Below are 16,137 nucleotides of genomic sequence, written 5' to 3'. Positions count from 1 at the left end.
ATAAAATTTATTTATTTTAATTGGAGAATAATTGCTTTACAATATTGTGTTGGTTTCTGCATATATCAACAGGAATTAGCCATAGGTGTACATGTGTCCCCTCCCCTTTGAAGCTCCCTCCCACCCCCAATCCCACCCCTCTAGGTTGTCAGAGAGCGTGGAATTTAAGCTCGCTGAGACATACAGCGACTCCCCACCACTGTCTATTTTCCATACGGTGATGGCAATGTTTAACTCCACTCTCCCAATCCGTCCCATCCTCTCCTTCCCCTCGTGTATACCCTAGTCTGTTTACTATGTCTGTGTGTCCATAAAAATTTTAAAATATAAATAAATTTATATAATTTAGTATGTATACTGGAAATATAGCTGGTTCTCAGTCATTACTTTTGAATGAATGCAGAGCCAACATATACCATCATAGCATATTATTCCCTCTTAAATACCCTTCACTGAATTCTTTTGTATGGAGAAGTAGCAGGAAGGTTCTGGAGGCAGGAGATAGGGCCTGGAGGATGGTGCTGATGGGACTGTAGGAGTCTTTTTTTTGTTTTGCCTACTAATGCTCCCTTTGTTGCCTATAATCGGCCTCTGGCTGAATATGTATCGGGGTGTATTGTATGTCCCTAAGGGTACAGATTTGGTGATGTTTAGAGCTACAGTCCATCAGATTAAATATACACATATATGTTTTCATGTTGGGCTTTCCCAGTGGCCCGATGTTAAAGAATTCACCTGCATTGCTGGAGATGTGAGCTCGACCCCTGGTCCAGGAAAATCCCCTGGAGGAAAGCATGGCAACCCACTCCAGTATTCTTGCCAGCAGAATACCACGGACAGAGAAGCTTGACAGGCTACAGTCCATGGGGTCACAAAATACTGGACATGATGGAGTGATTAAACCTGCCAGGCTCCTCTGTCCATGGGATTTTCCAGGCAAGAATACTGGAGTGGATTGCCATTTCCTTCTCCAGGGGATCTTCCCGACCCAGGAATCAAACCCAGATCTCCTGCATTGAAGGCAGATTCTTTACCAACTGGGCTATGAGGGAAGCCCCAAACAACAACAGGGTGAAAAATTGCCAGTCCCACAGAGCAGAGGAAGAGTGTGGGGCCTGAAAACTCAGCAGTGTGAAAGTGTGCTGTGTATCCAATCACCCCTCTCAGGATCAGCAGAGCTTTCTTTCCATTTCCACTACTCCCAGTAGCTCTTCCAATCTCCAAAAGGTGGAAGCAGAGAACTATGCACCCAGAGGTGTAGGAATCCAGTGGTGCTTTCGAGACACAGGTGGCCACAACTCTGCTCTCCTGAAAATGCTTAGGTGGTGTCAGTGCTTGGTCGCTCAGTCGTGTCTGACTCTTTGCAACCCCACGGACTCCTCTGTCCATGGGGATTCTCCAGGCCAGAGTCCTGGAGTGGGCTGCCATGTCCTCCTCCAGGGGATCTCCCCAACCCAGGGATCAAACCCACATCTCCCGTATTGCAGGTGGACTCTTTACCATCTGACCACCAAGGAAAATGGTTAGAAGCAGGCCTATTTTATCAGACTCAGGGACTAGGGTAGAAAGAATGACCTGGACTCTTTCGTGACATAGACCAGTGGGTCGTTTTATAGGGTATGACAGCATAGCTGAAATGTGTTTCTCGGGGGTACAACTCACATTATATACTATTCTTTTCTGGAATGTTTTCCACCAGACTCAAAGTAGTCATGATACAACTTTCCCTTCTGTAAAATGGAAGAAGTACCAACACATCTCACAGGGTTGGATCAAAATTTGTTCTTTGTTTATAAAGCCAGACACTAGTTAAAGTGGTCAGGACAGATTTTAATCAGTAATATACTATTACAATAGGAAAAGAGTCCAGGGTGAGCTGAACTCAACTTTCATTTGTACAGAGGTGATGGGGCTATTTAAAGGGAGACGAGGGAATGGGTAAGAGGATGAGGGTGTCTCAGCAGGGTTAGGGCAGTGAGAAATTAAAAAAAAAAAAAACCCACAAAAGGAGGTTGATCCCTGTAAAACTCATATAGGTTTGCTAACTAGGGCTTATCAGAGTAAGACTCCTCCCCTCCTGCAGAGACCAAGAGACAGAGCCCGTGTCTCAGGTGTTGGATGGAAACAAACAATAAGTTTTTTGACAACCTGGAGTGTTCTCAGGTAGGCACTTTAACAGGTGGCTAGGGTCATCCTGTGAATATGCTTTCAGCTGCCAGAAGCTGTTAGTCTTTGTTTACATCTTTATGGGCCAAGGTTGACAAAGTATAGTTAAGAAGAGGCTTCAGAAGAACCTGTGGTCAAGGAAAATTTTTGTCAGTTGCTATGAGTATTAAATGAGATATTGACTGTGAACATTCTTGGGAGAATATAACATAATGTCTTAGTATCAGTGGACACATTTATCCGTGTAACCAATCATATCCCTTCTCCTCCTCCAAAATGCTTATTAAAATTCTTCCTTAAACTGGGTCCCAGCTACTAAACAGCCTGCCACTCAGTGATAACACCCACTACATTATGTGCCAGTTATTTTACATAACATTTCCTTCCAACAACCCTATTAGGAAATACAATTTTACAAAAGGAGTTCAGAAAGTTTAGGTATTTAATCAAGGTCACACAGCCAGTGAGGGGCAGAGGCCACGTTTACATTCAACTCTGATGATTGTTACCTGGTTCCATTAAAGAAACTCCTTTTGCCTTTTAAATGGTTCGGTTAAAAAGAAAACTGATTCTTAAGACACCAGACATATTCCTTACTCATGGTTTTCTTTCTTTCTTTCTTTCTTTTTTTTTTTTTTTTTTGAGACTCTAACAATATTCTAAGATATTAGAAGGGCAAGAGTCAAGTTATGCATCCTTCAGTTTATGAAACATTTCTATGGCACCACTATGCGATGTAGATATTTAAGGAAATTGCACCTGGCCACGGGGATCAGGACACAGACTGGTAAATGCTAAACCGTCCACTCCAGAAAGAGATCAACAATCATGCAGTCTGAAATGGTTTCAAGAAAGGTTTCGTTGTTATTTGTTTGTTTGGGGTCCTCGCCACGAGGCTTGTGGGATCTTTGCTGCCCTACAGGCATCAAACCCATGCCTCCTACAGTGCAAGCCGGGAGTGTTAACCACTGGACCACCAGGCAAGTCTCTCAAGGAAGATTAGAACTGGGCTCGATCTTAAAGGATACCGATTCTGAGAAAGAAACAGAGGGGGCAATCCAGGGTAGAACGTGGGGAGCAAGAAAAGTAGAAGCGTGTGTATTCCTGAAAATCGGTGTGTACATTGTCACAGAGCTTGAGTGACAGTTTTGTTCATCCGCTGACGTTACTGTAAACGAAGGCTAACTTGGAAGTTTAAATGTCCGAAGTAAGACCGCCTGGTCAAGTAGCGATGAACGGTGATCCACGCGGCGATCCTGGTGCCTTTAGGCCCCTTAGCGACACTCTCGAGTCCTAGTACCTGAAACTACTACAAGTTTGAGGCATAATCGTTCGCCTCTCTACAACGCTCGGCCAAACTCTATGACTCTCGAGGGGGCGCGACGCTCACCTAACCGCCGCGCACGCGCGACGTCCTTCTTTCCGCACAAAGGCTGCGGGAGGAGGGGTCGGCGCAAGCGCTCTGAGCTTCTTAGAAAATAGGGTCATTATCTACCCTCCTGGCGCAGGCCAGGTATAGAAACGCATGCGCCATGAGGACGTCCGAGACTTATTTCACGCGGTGATGACGTAATGACAGGAGGAGGTGGCCCAGGAACGGAAGCCGGGAGGGAACCAGGGCGGAAGGGGACTAGGGCCAGGCTTGTGTTCGGTTCCTTGGCGGGGCTGGGGTTCCGATGTGGTCCCCGGAACGGGAGGCCGAGGCCCCGGCTGGGGGAGACCCGGCGGGCCTACTGCCCCCCGAGTGGGAGGAGGATGAGGAGCGCATGTCCTTCCTGTTCTCCGCCTTCAAAAGGAGTCGCGAGGTGAACAGCACCGACTGGGACAGCAAGATGGGCTTCTGGGCGCCGTTGGTGCTGAGCCACAGCCGCCGCCAGGGGGTGGTGCGCCTGCGTCTGCGGGACTTGCAGGAGGCCTTTCAACGCAAGGGCAGCGTCCCGTTGGGGCTGGCCACCGTGCTGCAGGACCTGCTGCGGTGAGGGCGGGCCCGGCCGGGGGGCGGGGCGGCTCCCCGCGGGCAGCGACCCAGGCCGTTCTCCCGGGCGCACCGCGCCCAGTCTCGGGTCTGGCTTCCAGGAGCCGTGTGTGTCTGCTCAGTGGGCGAAGGGGAGGGAATGAGAGGTGGGGTATGGAGGAAATTGAGGGGCCAGGATAGCCTGATTAGATGCGATCCAGACGGCAGGAGGAGAAGCCAGCCTGGCCGAGGTGACAGTGATCTGGACTGGAATCCCGATATGTAGGGGCTTCCAAATTTGAATAACCCCACAACAGAAGGTCTGCGAGACAGGATTTATCGAACTAAGGAAGGGCGGAGCTAAGAAGAAAGTAGTAGTGGGGGAGAGGTGTGTAGGGACCTTACCAGCAGCCCCCCGGCACAGGTATTGTGTCTGGCCTGTCTTGGCTTGTCCTTGGCACAGCTGTTTAGAGCGGAGGACATGACTGAGTATCTTGGTGATCCGAGAAGGCCCTGTAGGTGCTACCTGTGCGACAGGTTGCAGGGTTTTACTAGGTTCCTGAGGTTGGTAGCGTGAACATCTAACAGATGTAAAGCACTTTGCTGTGTGCAGGTGTTTTACGTACACCATTTCATCTGGCCCCCTCAGCAGTCCTGCGGTGACAGAATTATCCTCTCAGACAGAAGCAGCTGAGTCTGAGAGATGGAGCAGCTTCCTGGGGGTCACACAGACGGTTGGAGGTTCTGGCAGGGCTGGGCCTGGGGTCCGCTGAGTCTTAAGCATTCGCACTCATGTTGTATATGTCATATCCTGAGCGGCCTCTCTAGCACAGTGACTTCTTGGGAGACAAGAAAGTCAACTTTGATATGTTGCTTTTAGTTCAACCCTCTTCCCAATTACGAGATCTTCCTCCCTCCCGAGAGTCCCCTTCCCTTGACTGACATTGATGGGGCAAGCCATTTCTGGAGCTTCTTTCTAGGACAGTTTCCATTCATGCACCACATGGGGCACAGAGTAGACAGCTGAAAAAGTCAGTGAGGGGCAGAAAGAATCTGAGCTTCCTTATTACAACAGGACCATCCTCTCCCACTTCCTACCCACAGACCTGTGGTACCTCTATTTCTCCTCTCCTGACTGCTGGCACCCCACTGATGCCTCCTGATGTTTGTCAGAGTCTGGGACCTGAAGAATTTCGGAGGGAGACATATTTCCATAGAAGCAGCATAGCAGAGTAGTTAACAGCTTCGATTGAGGGCCAAATGGCCTGGGTGCAAATCCTGGCTCTACCATATGCTAAATTATGTGACCGAGGGAAAAATATGTACCTCTCCATAAGCCTCAGTTTGACCAGTTATAAAATGTGATTGTACTTAGATTTATTTTGTGTATTTGAAGAAATACTCCTTAGCACCCCTTAGCATAGTGACTGGCCCATAGGAAGCATTCAGTAAATTTAGCTACTTATTACTAGGACTGTGAAATGCTTCTCCACCCAAGCTTAGGACTAGCAGAAAACCCTTTCTCTGAACGGCTTTGTCTTCATCCTCATATCTTGCCCTTGACAGTAATCTATTATTATTTTGAGCTCCGTTCTTCGAGGGAAGTCTCAACACAGGCCCTATGGACTCCTGTGTCTCTGGAGCCTTATCAGCTTGCATTTTGGAGCCAAATTATAGTTTAGCTTTGGCCTCTGTCATCTTCTCAGTCCCTCAGTTTTCTCTTGCCAAAAAATTGCTGTGAGGCTTGGAGCTGCAGTGTAAACAGCGCTGCTCACAGTAGCTGACATGAAGGTGCCTGGTAAATGGTGCTTATGAAGATGACGATCACATTCCTCTTTGGGCTGAGGAGGGAGGTGGGGCCATTGCAGTAAAGCCTACCACCTGCCCTTTTCTTTCTTCACCGGCAGTCGAGGGGAGCTGCAGCGGGAGTCCGGACTTCATGGCCAGTGTAGACAGCAGCTGGATCTCCTGGGGGGTCGGAGTCTTCCTGCTGAAGCCCCTCAAGTGGACTCTTTCCAACATGCTAGGGGATCATAAGGTTCCTGCCGAGGAGGTGCTCGTGGCTGTGGAGCTTCTTAAGGTGGGTGATCAGGAGTGAGAGGTCTGGGTGTCATCTGGGGTGATGACAGGACCCTCCACGTTTCTTGGGTGGCTTGGGTGAATCATTAGAAAAAGAACGGATCTTTTTTAAGGGGTTGACAGAGCTGATAACTGAGTTTATCTGACCTTCCTTTTGCTCTACTTTGTAGCAATGAGTTGTTGGTTGGACTTGTACATTTCAAGGCTGAGCCTCTATCTAGAAATTGTCAGTTACACACAGCTGAGTAATTTCTATATTTATAGGGATTAATGATAAAGTTGAGAAAACTTGGTTGCCATTTCCTCTTTCAGCTTTGCCCTCCCCTAAATCAGTAGACTGGGCTTCCCTGGTGGCTTGGTGGTAAAGAACTCACCTGCCAGTGCAGGAGATACGGGTTCGATCCCAGGATGGGGAAGATCCCCTGGAGACGGAGATGGCAAACCACTCCAGTATTCTTGCCTGGGAAATCCCATGGACAGAGGAGCCTGGGTCAAAAAAAGTCCATGGGTTCCTACAGTCCATGGGTTGAAAAAGAGTTGGGCACAACTGAGTGACTAAACCGCAACAACAGATCAGCAGACTCGGCCCAGATGTCCTTCCTTGTCACTCAATCACCACTATCAAAGAAACCGCCAGGCTCCTTTCCTTTCATGCTCTTCTGGTCATTCAGCTTCCTCCTGGCCTGCTTTCTGTCCGAAGCCCAGAGCATGCAGCTGATGCTTGACTGCTTCTCTCATCTACACCCTCGGCTCCTGTGCAGCTCTCTCGGGCCATACCGGGGACATCAGCAAATCAATCAGCCCTTAGATCAGCCCCATGGTCCTTCATTTCTGCCAGAAAAAATTGCTCTCTCACCAGGAGTGGGGCCCCTTTCAAGGTCCCCAGCTTTAGGAGGGCCCTCGGAGCCACTCTGCTGCCTCGTGTTCTTGTCCCCCCACCCCCCCACGCGCTTCATGTTCTCTGCAGACACTGCACTGAGAACAGAATCCCCTTAGTCGCGCCTTCAGCTGTCTGTCTTCCCGCTCCCAATTTGACCTCCTCTCCGCCCTGCTTCCTGCCCCAGCTCAGAGGGTGAAGTGTCCTTCTTCTGCCCACTGTGTGCTCAAGTCTGTCCCTGCCCTTCGTGGCGTCAGTGACCCTCCCGATCTGTGTTTCCTTCCCGCTCTGTCATGCTCTCCTTCTTCAGCCTATAAACCCACCCCAGCCTTCCCATCTCAGGATGACTCCTTGTGGGACCTGGGGCCCTGACTGGTCACTGCTCTATCTGCCCTTCTCAGACAAGCTTTGCTGTCCCCACATCCTTACTTCCACACACACTTTTTTTCTTTTTAAGATTATTTTTATTTTATTTTTGGCTGTGCTGGATCTTTGTGGCTGCGAGAGGGCTATATCTAGTTGCGGGCAGCAGGGGCTCTTCTCTAGTTCTGGTGCATGGGCTTTGAATTGTGGTGGCTTCTGCTGTGGAGCACGTGGGCTCAGTAGTGGTGGCATACGGGCTTGGTTGTTCCGTGGCATGTGAGACCTTCCCTGACGAGGGATGGAAGCCATGTCCCCTGCGGTGCAAGGCAGATTCTCAACCCCTGGACCCGCAGGGAAGCCCTCCACCTACTCTTTAACCCAGGGCAGACCTGTGTCACCCCCACCGCTCCCCCTGACTGCGGCGGGCAAGGTTACAGTAACCTTAAGTGTGTATATGTGTGTGTGTGTGTGTGTTTACAAAGTTGACTGAACACAGTGTCTATAAAGTAGACTTGCAGACTGTGGTTATTTTTGAAACTCACCAAGCCCAACCTTCCCTGTTGGCTCAGTGGTAAAGAATCTACTTGCAATGCAGGAGACCCGGGTTCGCTCCCTGGGTTGAGAAGACCCCATGGAGAAGAGAATGGCTACCCACTCCAGTATTCTTGCCTGGAGAACCCCATGGACAGAGGAGCCTAGCAGATTGCAGTGCATGGGTTGCAAAGAATCGGGCTCAACTGAGTGACTAGCATTTGAATGACATAATCACTTGAAGTCCGGCCTCAGAGCCCTGGAGGCTTCCACACAGCTGGGGCCAGGTCACAGCCCCCAGCCCCTAGCCCATGAGAAGCTCCAGCTTCTCCTCACCTCGACAGACAGCCCTCCTCCTTGCCACCTCAGCCTGGGGATCAAGTCTCCAAAACCTACCTGCTCTCCGTGTCCCCTGCGATTTTTGACTAAGCAGCGTGATTTCCTTCAGGAAAACGCCTCTCCCCTTGGCACTGCGCTCCCTCCCAGCCTCCAGGGCTCAGCCAGGGGCAGACAGAAACTGCTTGGTGGCTGGAGTTGTTCTGGGCCAGCTCTGTCCCTCCATGTGGCCTTTTACCTCGGGTGTGCTCCATCCTGGAGCGAAGGGAGGTCCACCCATTTACCCTCACAGATGTGGTTTTGGACTCAGTGTTTTGAGAGCGAAGGCAGAGATGTAGGTAGATGGGAGTGGAATCACCAAAACCTGAGAACCAACAACTTTTGACAGCAAAGTAGTCTAATCCTCTTTAGGTAGATAAATAAATCTGGCTCTTCAGGGGCATGGACTGTTAAGTTAAATCTGTACTCAGCTTACATCACTGCACAGAACACTGATGCTTAATCTCATTCTGTGACATCTGCTACCAAATATATGGTGACTTCAGATACATGGTTTTCTCCTGGGAAGGAGACTTGTTTTCATGTGTGAAAATAAAGGGTCTTATCTGGATATTTTTATAAAACAAAGAAAGCCTGTTTTTGAGGTAAATTGACTTTCCCAAGTCTAAACGCAGAAAGCAGTCAGCAAGTTTTAATCTTATTTGAAAAAATACAAAACAGTAAAAATTGCCCATAGATTTTGTGATTTGAAGAAATTGTACAAATAAAATTTCCTTTCTTTTCACCCCATCTCCACCTCTTTGGGTACATTCCCTTCCCAGTTCTGTTTGCAGAAGCACACATCCCTTCTTATTGACCTTATTATGTTACTTTCCATTTTATCTTCTTGTTAGCATTTAGTACTTCCTGAAAATCTTATTTACTTGTATTTTATCTTTCTCCCCCACCGGAAGGGAGAAGTTTCATGGGCCCTGGGAACAGTGCCTGGTACATAGTAGAGAGTCAGTAAATATTTGTTAACACAGTAAGTCAATATACACATACATAATTTGTTGTTGTTCGGTCGCTCCATCATGTCTGACTCTTGGTGACCCCGTAGACTGTAGCCCACCAGGCTCCTCTGTCCGTGGGATTCTCCAGGCAAAAATACTGGAGTGGGTGGCCATTTCCAGGGGATCTTCCCAACACAGGGATGGAACCTGTGCTTTCTGCATTGGCAGGTGGATTCTTCACCACTGAACCACCAGGGAAGCCCATATACATACATATGTATGTACATTTTTTTCTAGAAATGTTACCTTATTTTACCTATTAGTCTACAATCAGCTTTTTCCCCCCCACCTTAATATATCATGAGCACCCTTCTAGGTCCCTACATGATACAGATCTACTTCATTCTTTTGGATGGCTGCATAATAATCTATGGACATGCCACAATTTATCCAATAGTTACTACACAAATGGATATTTAAGTCATTTCAGTTTCTCTCTGTTACAAAGAAATACTTCTTCAACAGCCTTGTGCCTACATGTATGCTTTTCATTTTTCTTTTCTAGAAATGTATATGCACATTTTAAGTTTTAACAGAAATTACTAAACTACTTTTCAAAAGTTTGTATTAATTTATACTTTCATGAAGATTATATTAACGTACCCAGTCTCCTCACATCCTTGCTGGCACTGGATAACATCAGTCTTTTAAATTTTGTCAGTTTGATGAATAAAAATACTTCCTTTTTGGAATTTGAGCATCTTTTCCCCTATCCACTGGCTATTTACATATCTTCTTCTGTGAATTGCCTCTTTATAGCCTTTGCCTGTTTTTACTTTGGATTCTTTGTCTTTTATTATTGGTAGGAGTTTTCTATTTATTAAGGATAATAAATGTGTGTGTGTGTGTATGCTTAGTCACTCAGTCACATCCAACTCTTTGCGACCCCATGGACTGTAGTCTGCATGGGAGACCCACATTTGATCCCTGGGTTGGGAAGATCCCCTGCAGGAGGGCATGGCAACTCACTTCACTTTCTTGCCTAGAGAATCCCATGGACAGAGGAGCCTGGCTGGCTACAGTCCATCCATGGGGTTGCAAAGAACTGGACATGACAGAGCAACTATACTTTCGTGTATATATATATATATATATATATATACACACACACACACATATATGTATATATATAAGATATATTTAGTATTAAGAATTTAATATTGTCTCTCAGTTTATTGTTTTCATCTTTATTTTTGATGTCTTTTACCATGTAAAAGTTTTTATATTTCTATAGATGTTTCAATTTTCCTTTTCAACTACTGAATTTTTGCTCTTGCTTAGAAAGACATAACCCTCTACTTCAAAGGTTAATAAGATTTTTTTTAAGCAGTTTCTTCAAATATTTTATGCTTTCATTTCCTCAATTTAAATGTTAATAACGTAGTAGATATTTTTGTATATGTGGTAAAGAAGACCTAGACCTTCATGCTGCTGCTCGTGACTGTTCCTCTTCCTGAGATGACCTTCCCACCATTACCTAATGACTTACCTATGGGATTCTGCTCAACAACCATTTTTTTCTGAGCAATTGCTGAATTCCTGGGTAGTCCTTCTCTGTATTTTCATAGCATCCTGTGCATACTTCAGTACATATTTCTTATTTGCAGAAGACCAAAGAGTAATTTCCATGAAGGAGGAAGACAGTGGCATTGTTTCTTAGAACCTGTATTTCTTAGACTTCTCATCTAAGTCTAAAAATTACTAAGTTTTCACAAAAATCCCATCCATACTTCCCTCTTGAGGCTCTTTCTAGACTCAGTACTATTCCAGTTTGCAGGATTGCCATTTGCCGTAAAAGTGGAGAGACCAGGATTGGCAGGGAGTTCGGACATCATCTCCATCCACCTTCTACAGCTTGCCAAGGACCAGTGAGGCTGACTGGTCTAGTATCACAGGCTGGCCTGACCACCAGCCTTGGCTTTTCATCCATGGCCAGGCCACCACACCACACTGCCTCATTCTCCCCTTGGGGGACCATAGGCAAGGGAGATGCAGGAACACGGAGTCCCAAATGGAAGGGCAAGCCCAGAGTTGGCTCCCAACATATCATGTACCTCACTTCACCCATGTTCACCAGACATTGCTCTGAGGTTTAAAAAAGGAATCCTTTTTCCTTTTCCAAAGCTGAGGACAGGTTGGGTGCACCCCTGCCCTTACCTCGCGTGATCATGGATCTGAAGCACGGGCTCCAGGCGCTCAGGCTTCTGGGGGCAGTGATCCTCCCCACAGGCACTTTGCACTTCCCCTGCAGGAGAAGGCTGAGGAGGTGTACCGTCTGTACCAGAGCTCCCCGCTCTCCTCGCACCCCGTGGTGGCACTGTCGGAGCTCAGCACCCTGTGTGCCGGCTCCTGTCCGGATGAGAGGACCTTCTACTTGGTGTTGCTGCAGCTGCAGAAGGAGAAGCGGGTCACGGTCCTGGAGCAGAATGGGGAGAAGGTACGGGAATGCGTCCCTCTCCCCTCACCCCCCGAGACCTTGTCCCCTGTGTGCTGACATCACCGCCAGCACCCCTGCCCAGCGGTTTCTCAGCATGTGGGGTCAGAGCAGCAGTAATCTGTCCCTGTCCCTTCAGATCGTGAAGTTTGCCCGAGGCCCCCACGCCAAGGTCTCGCCTGTCAATGACGTGGATGTGGGGGTCTACCAACTGATGCAGAGTGAACAGCTGCTGTCCCGCAAGGTGGAATCCTTATCCCAGGAAGCCGAGAGGTAACTCCCCCTAAGCTGAGTGCCCCCAACCCCACCCTGGCTGACCCTCAGAGCCGGCAAAGCACTGGCGACCATGGGCTCTTTAAAAAGAAGAATTAAGGATATAGTTTGCTGATTAGGAAAGTACTAACTGCTCAGTGCAACAGTCACAGAAAGCACCAATTATCACAAAGGAACACAAAATGAATTCTTCCCCCTACAAGTGCAGCTGTTTATGTGCACTGTGTTTATGTTCTTCCAAGCCATCATCCATTTAACCAGTGTTTACTGAGCCAAGCCTTATCTTGGGGATACGTTGAGTTGGCCGAAGAGTTCATTCGGGTTTTTTTTGTAAGACCTTACAGAAAAACCCGAATGAACTCTTTAGCCAGCCCAGTAGTAGTGAATGAGCCAGGAATATACAGCCTTCTGGGGGTCTTGGTGAGGGACCTCTGCCCTTCCCCTCCAATGACCATGCAAGACATCTCTGCTGAAGACACATAAGCACTTCCCCGAAAAGTAGGATATATAGATGCAGAATCAGAATGTGCTTGTTCACACCACCCTCTTACAGCGGGAGAATCCCCACCTTGTGGGAATGCCAAGGTCATTGGAGGTGTTAGGAAGTCACTCCCTGCCTGCTGGCTTTCCAGGTGGTGCTAGTGGTAAAGAATCTGCCTACCAATGCAGGAGACATAAGAGACTCGGGTTTGATCCCTGGGTCGGGAAGATCCCCTGACGGGGGAGCATGGCAACCCACTCCAGTGTTCTTGCCTGGGAAAATCCCATGGACAGAGGAGCCGGGCAGGTTATAGTCTTTGCGGTCACAAAGAATCAGACACGACTGAAGCAACTTAGCACACCCTACCTGCTAGCCCCCAGGATGGCAGTCTGTCACACCCTACCTGCTAGCCCCCAGGATGGCAGTCTCTTTAAGGCACCTTGTTGACCTGTTTTCCCTCTCTATGAATTGAAATAACTTTTCCTTGGTCATTTGCCTTCCCCACATGTAGACCCCCATCCCAGCTCATAACCTGCTGCAGGGGTTTGGCCGTGGGCAGTTGGGCATCGTTTTTCTGGCCACTGGATGAAATGAATTTGCTCTTCAGATCTGAAAAGTACCTTCACCAAAAGTGCTACTTGTGGGGACACTTGAGGATCCTGCCACCCCCCTCCTATGGCCTCATCATCTTTAGCTGTCCCTTTGTTTGTAGGTATAAAGAAGAAGCCCGCCGGGCATGCCGAGCAGGGAAGAAGCAGCTGGTGAGTTTTCTTTCCTCACTCCTCACCCCCAGCTGTGAGGAGCCCAGTTCAGAGAGCAGCCTTCTCGAGGCTAGAGCAGAACGTCTGGCTGGCCCAGGCATCATGATGGCTTGCTTTACAAACCTGGGGTGGGTCTTACCTTCTGAGGAGGGCTCTCTTCCTCGGGCCCTTTGCCTACCTGGTTTGGCCTTGACCATGTCTCCATGCCCCACCAGGCCCTGAGGTCTCTCAAGGCCAAGCAGCGGACAGAGAAACGCATCGAGGCCCTGCATGCCAAGCTGGACACAGTTCAAGGCATCCTGGACCGGATCTATGCCTCGCAGACAGATCAGATGGTAGCCACCACCCCTCCACCCCAGTGCTTGGCCAGTTCTGCGCGGTGTCCGCCCCTCCTCCATTCCACTGAGGCTTTGCTGTCTGGAGAAGGCTGGGGTTCTTTCAGGATATGGTTGGGACTGCTTTTGCCCTTCCTGTTGGGAAGTTTTGGGCTCAGTTGACATGGGGTGAATCGCGCATGGGTAAGGAGAGAAAAACCCAAAGCTGTCGTCTGGAGACGGAACAATGTGGTCTGTATTTTGCCCAGTGCTCTTCATTTGCACTGACCACTGCTTTCTCTTTAGGTTTTCAATGCCTATCAGGCCGGGGTGGGAGCACTGAAGCTCTCCATGAAGGATGTCACAGTGGAGAAGGCGGAGAGCCTTGTGGATCAGATCCAGGAGGTATGGGGGTTGGGCAGGGCACATCCCTACACTGGACACTTCTGAGGACAGAGATGACTTTGTTGTATTGACACTTATTTCTTTCCCCAACTGCTGACCTTGTGAGCTTGAGGAAGCTTTCCCCGATTCCCAGATGGGGCAGCACTACTTTGTAACCCTAAACATTGAAACCCAAAGACTGAGATCCCCAGAGACGCATTCAGAGTTCACGGCCTGGCGCTTTTCTCTTGCAGCTGTGTGACACCCAGGATGAAGTTTCTCAGACACTGGCTGGCGGGGTAACCAACGGCCTAGGTGAGTTGACAAGATGACTCTGTCGTCTTTCCTCTCTAAGCAGACTTCGCCTCCCTGTGCGGGGATAGGTCTGGCCAGGATCTGTTCTAGTGCAGGCAGAGCCTCTCCCCCGTCTCCAGGGCTTCTCTGCAGGAGTAATGGGAAGGAATTGGCCTTTCCTCCTGGACAGGCTGTTGACCAGCCCCTCGGCACTCCAGGGCCCCTTACTCCCTGGGCGTCTTCCAAAGGCAAGGAGAAGCAGGTTCAGTTCCTTGGTGTAAACGAAATACACCTCCTCAATGACTTAGCTCTGTGTGTGGACAGAGTAACTGCTCGAAGGTACCCCTACCTCCCGGCTCACACGACTGATTACTGATTGCCTGGCCGTGCTGAGTCTTTGTTACTGCGCATGGGCTCTGTCTAGTTGCAGGGCTCGGGCTCCTCCTGTGGGGCGTCTCCTGTCCCGGAGCACGGGCTCTCTGCAGTGCGGGCTCAGTAGTTGTGGCGCGTGGGCTTCATTGCCCACGGCCTGTGGGATCTTCCTGGACGAGGGATTGAACCTGTGTTCCCTACATTGGTCGGCAGACTCTTAACCACTTGACCACCAGGGAAGCCCAGCACACAGTTTCTTTTAATAATCCTTCAAGAAGACCTGGGCATCTTTTGTAAAGCTGAGCTGGGTTTGCTGTCCACAGTCCTTGATCATTAATGCATTTCCTCCCTGGACTGCTGTGTGTTCTTACTTCGTCTTTTCTCACCAGACTTTGACAGTGAGGAACTGGAGAAGGAGTTGGACATCCTGCTTCAGGACACCACCAAAGAACCTTCGGAACTGCCTGACAACCCCCAGGAGACGTTTTATATCAACAGTGTGCCTAACACTAGGATCTCAGATGCCGAACTTGAAGCTGAACTTGAGAAATTGTCCTTATCGGAGGGAGGTAGGGAGATGTGTTTCCAGGGTGGCTGGTGGGCTTGTGACCCTCAGGCTCAAGGTTAATGAGTCCCAGCACTCTTGCTGCATCTGCCAGGGTACCAAATGGGAGAAGGGGGTCCTGGGCTCCTTATTTATATTAAGACTCAGTCCTTTAAACACTGGGGTGCTTTCATCTCAGAGATCTGCCATAGAGTTCAGCCATTTCTTCTCCCTGCAGGTTTGGTCCCAAGCAGGAAATCTCCAAAAAGACAATTGGAACCGACTCTCTAAAGCCATTGTAGGACCCTCAAGTGAAGAACCCTCGCATCAGAGAGAGACCAGGCTTGCGTGTATGTGTGTGTGTGTACATAGTTATTTAAACGAGAAACTCGGAATGTGTTGGGAAGAGGAGGAAGGACAACCGCTGCTGCATCTGGATGCCACCACTTACCATGGGACAGATAGAGTTTCTGGAAGCGTGCACCCAAGGTGTGCTGCCAGCCGGGGTCACGGCCCTGCCTTCTCAGCTTTCTAGTGCCACAGTTTATACGGTTCTGTGTGTGCCCTGTCGTCTCTCATAGCCTGCAGTCCTGCCACGGGCTCAGTTAGGTTTGTCTTCCCCCACCAGCTTCATTCTGGCCAGTGAAGGCGAAAGATTTTGTGCAGCTTTGCCAAATCAGAGTCTGTCCTTATGGCCCCTCCCCGCCCCCCACCGTGTTTAGAGGAGTTTATTCTGTCTGTTGGTCCGTTACACAGCTCTCAGCCCCTCTCTGTTCCCTCTGGTAATGAGAAGGAGGAGAATCAAACAGCTGCCACTTAAAGGAGAAATGCACAGTGTAAAACAAGGAGAGAAATGCCAATTCCTTCCCATTACTCCTGTGGAGAAGCCTGGGAGAGAGGGGAGTGGGGAAGAGCCCTGCCT

General features: G+C 48.9%; 1 protein-coding gene and 1 long non-coding RNA gene across 2 annotated transcripts; one reads left to right on the top strand and one right to left on the bottom strand.

Moving 5' to 3' along the window:
• Positions 1-1,809: 1,809 nt before the first annotated feature.
• On the bottom strand, positions 1,810-3,763 carry LOC110128095 (uncharacterized). Its single transcript, XR_002311054.2, has 2 exons — positions 2,926-3,763; positions 1,810-2,294 (listed from the first exon to the last, which is right to left on the bottom strand). It is a non-coding gene; the product is annotated as an uncharacterized lncRNA (long non-coding RNA).
• On the top strand, positions 3,764-15,568 carry CHMP7 (charged multivesicular body protein 7). The gene is given in 11 exon segments (XM_020878651.2): positions 3,764-4,141; positions 6,028-6,052; positions 6,054-6,200; positions 11,610-11,795; positions 11,932-12,065; positions 13,259-13,307; positions 13,523-13,642; positions 13,928-14,026; positions 14,260-14,320; positions 15,061-15,240; positions 15,454-15,568. Coding segments are annotated over 11 exon segments (1,353 nt in total). The 5' UTR covers positions 3,764-3,842; the 3' UTR covers positions 15,507-15,568.
• The last annotated feature ends 569 nt before the right edge of the window (positions 15,569-16,137 follow it).

This window comes from Odocoileus virginianus, chromosome 31 (genome assembly GCF_023699985.2).
Source record: "Odocoileus virginianus isolate 20LAN1187 ecotype Illinois chromosome 31, Ovbor_1.2, whole genome shotgun sequence".
Lineage (NCBI taxonomy): Eukaryota > Metazoa > Chordata > Mammalia > Artiodactyla > Cervidae > Odocoileus > Odocoileus virginianus.
Note: the sequence above shows the minus strand (reverse complement) of the source record. Positions and strands in the feature narration are given on the sequence as shown.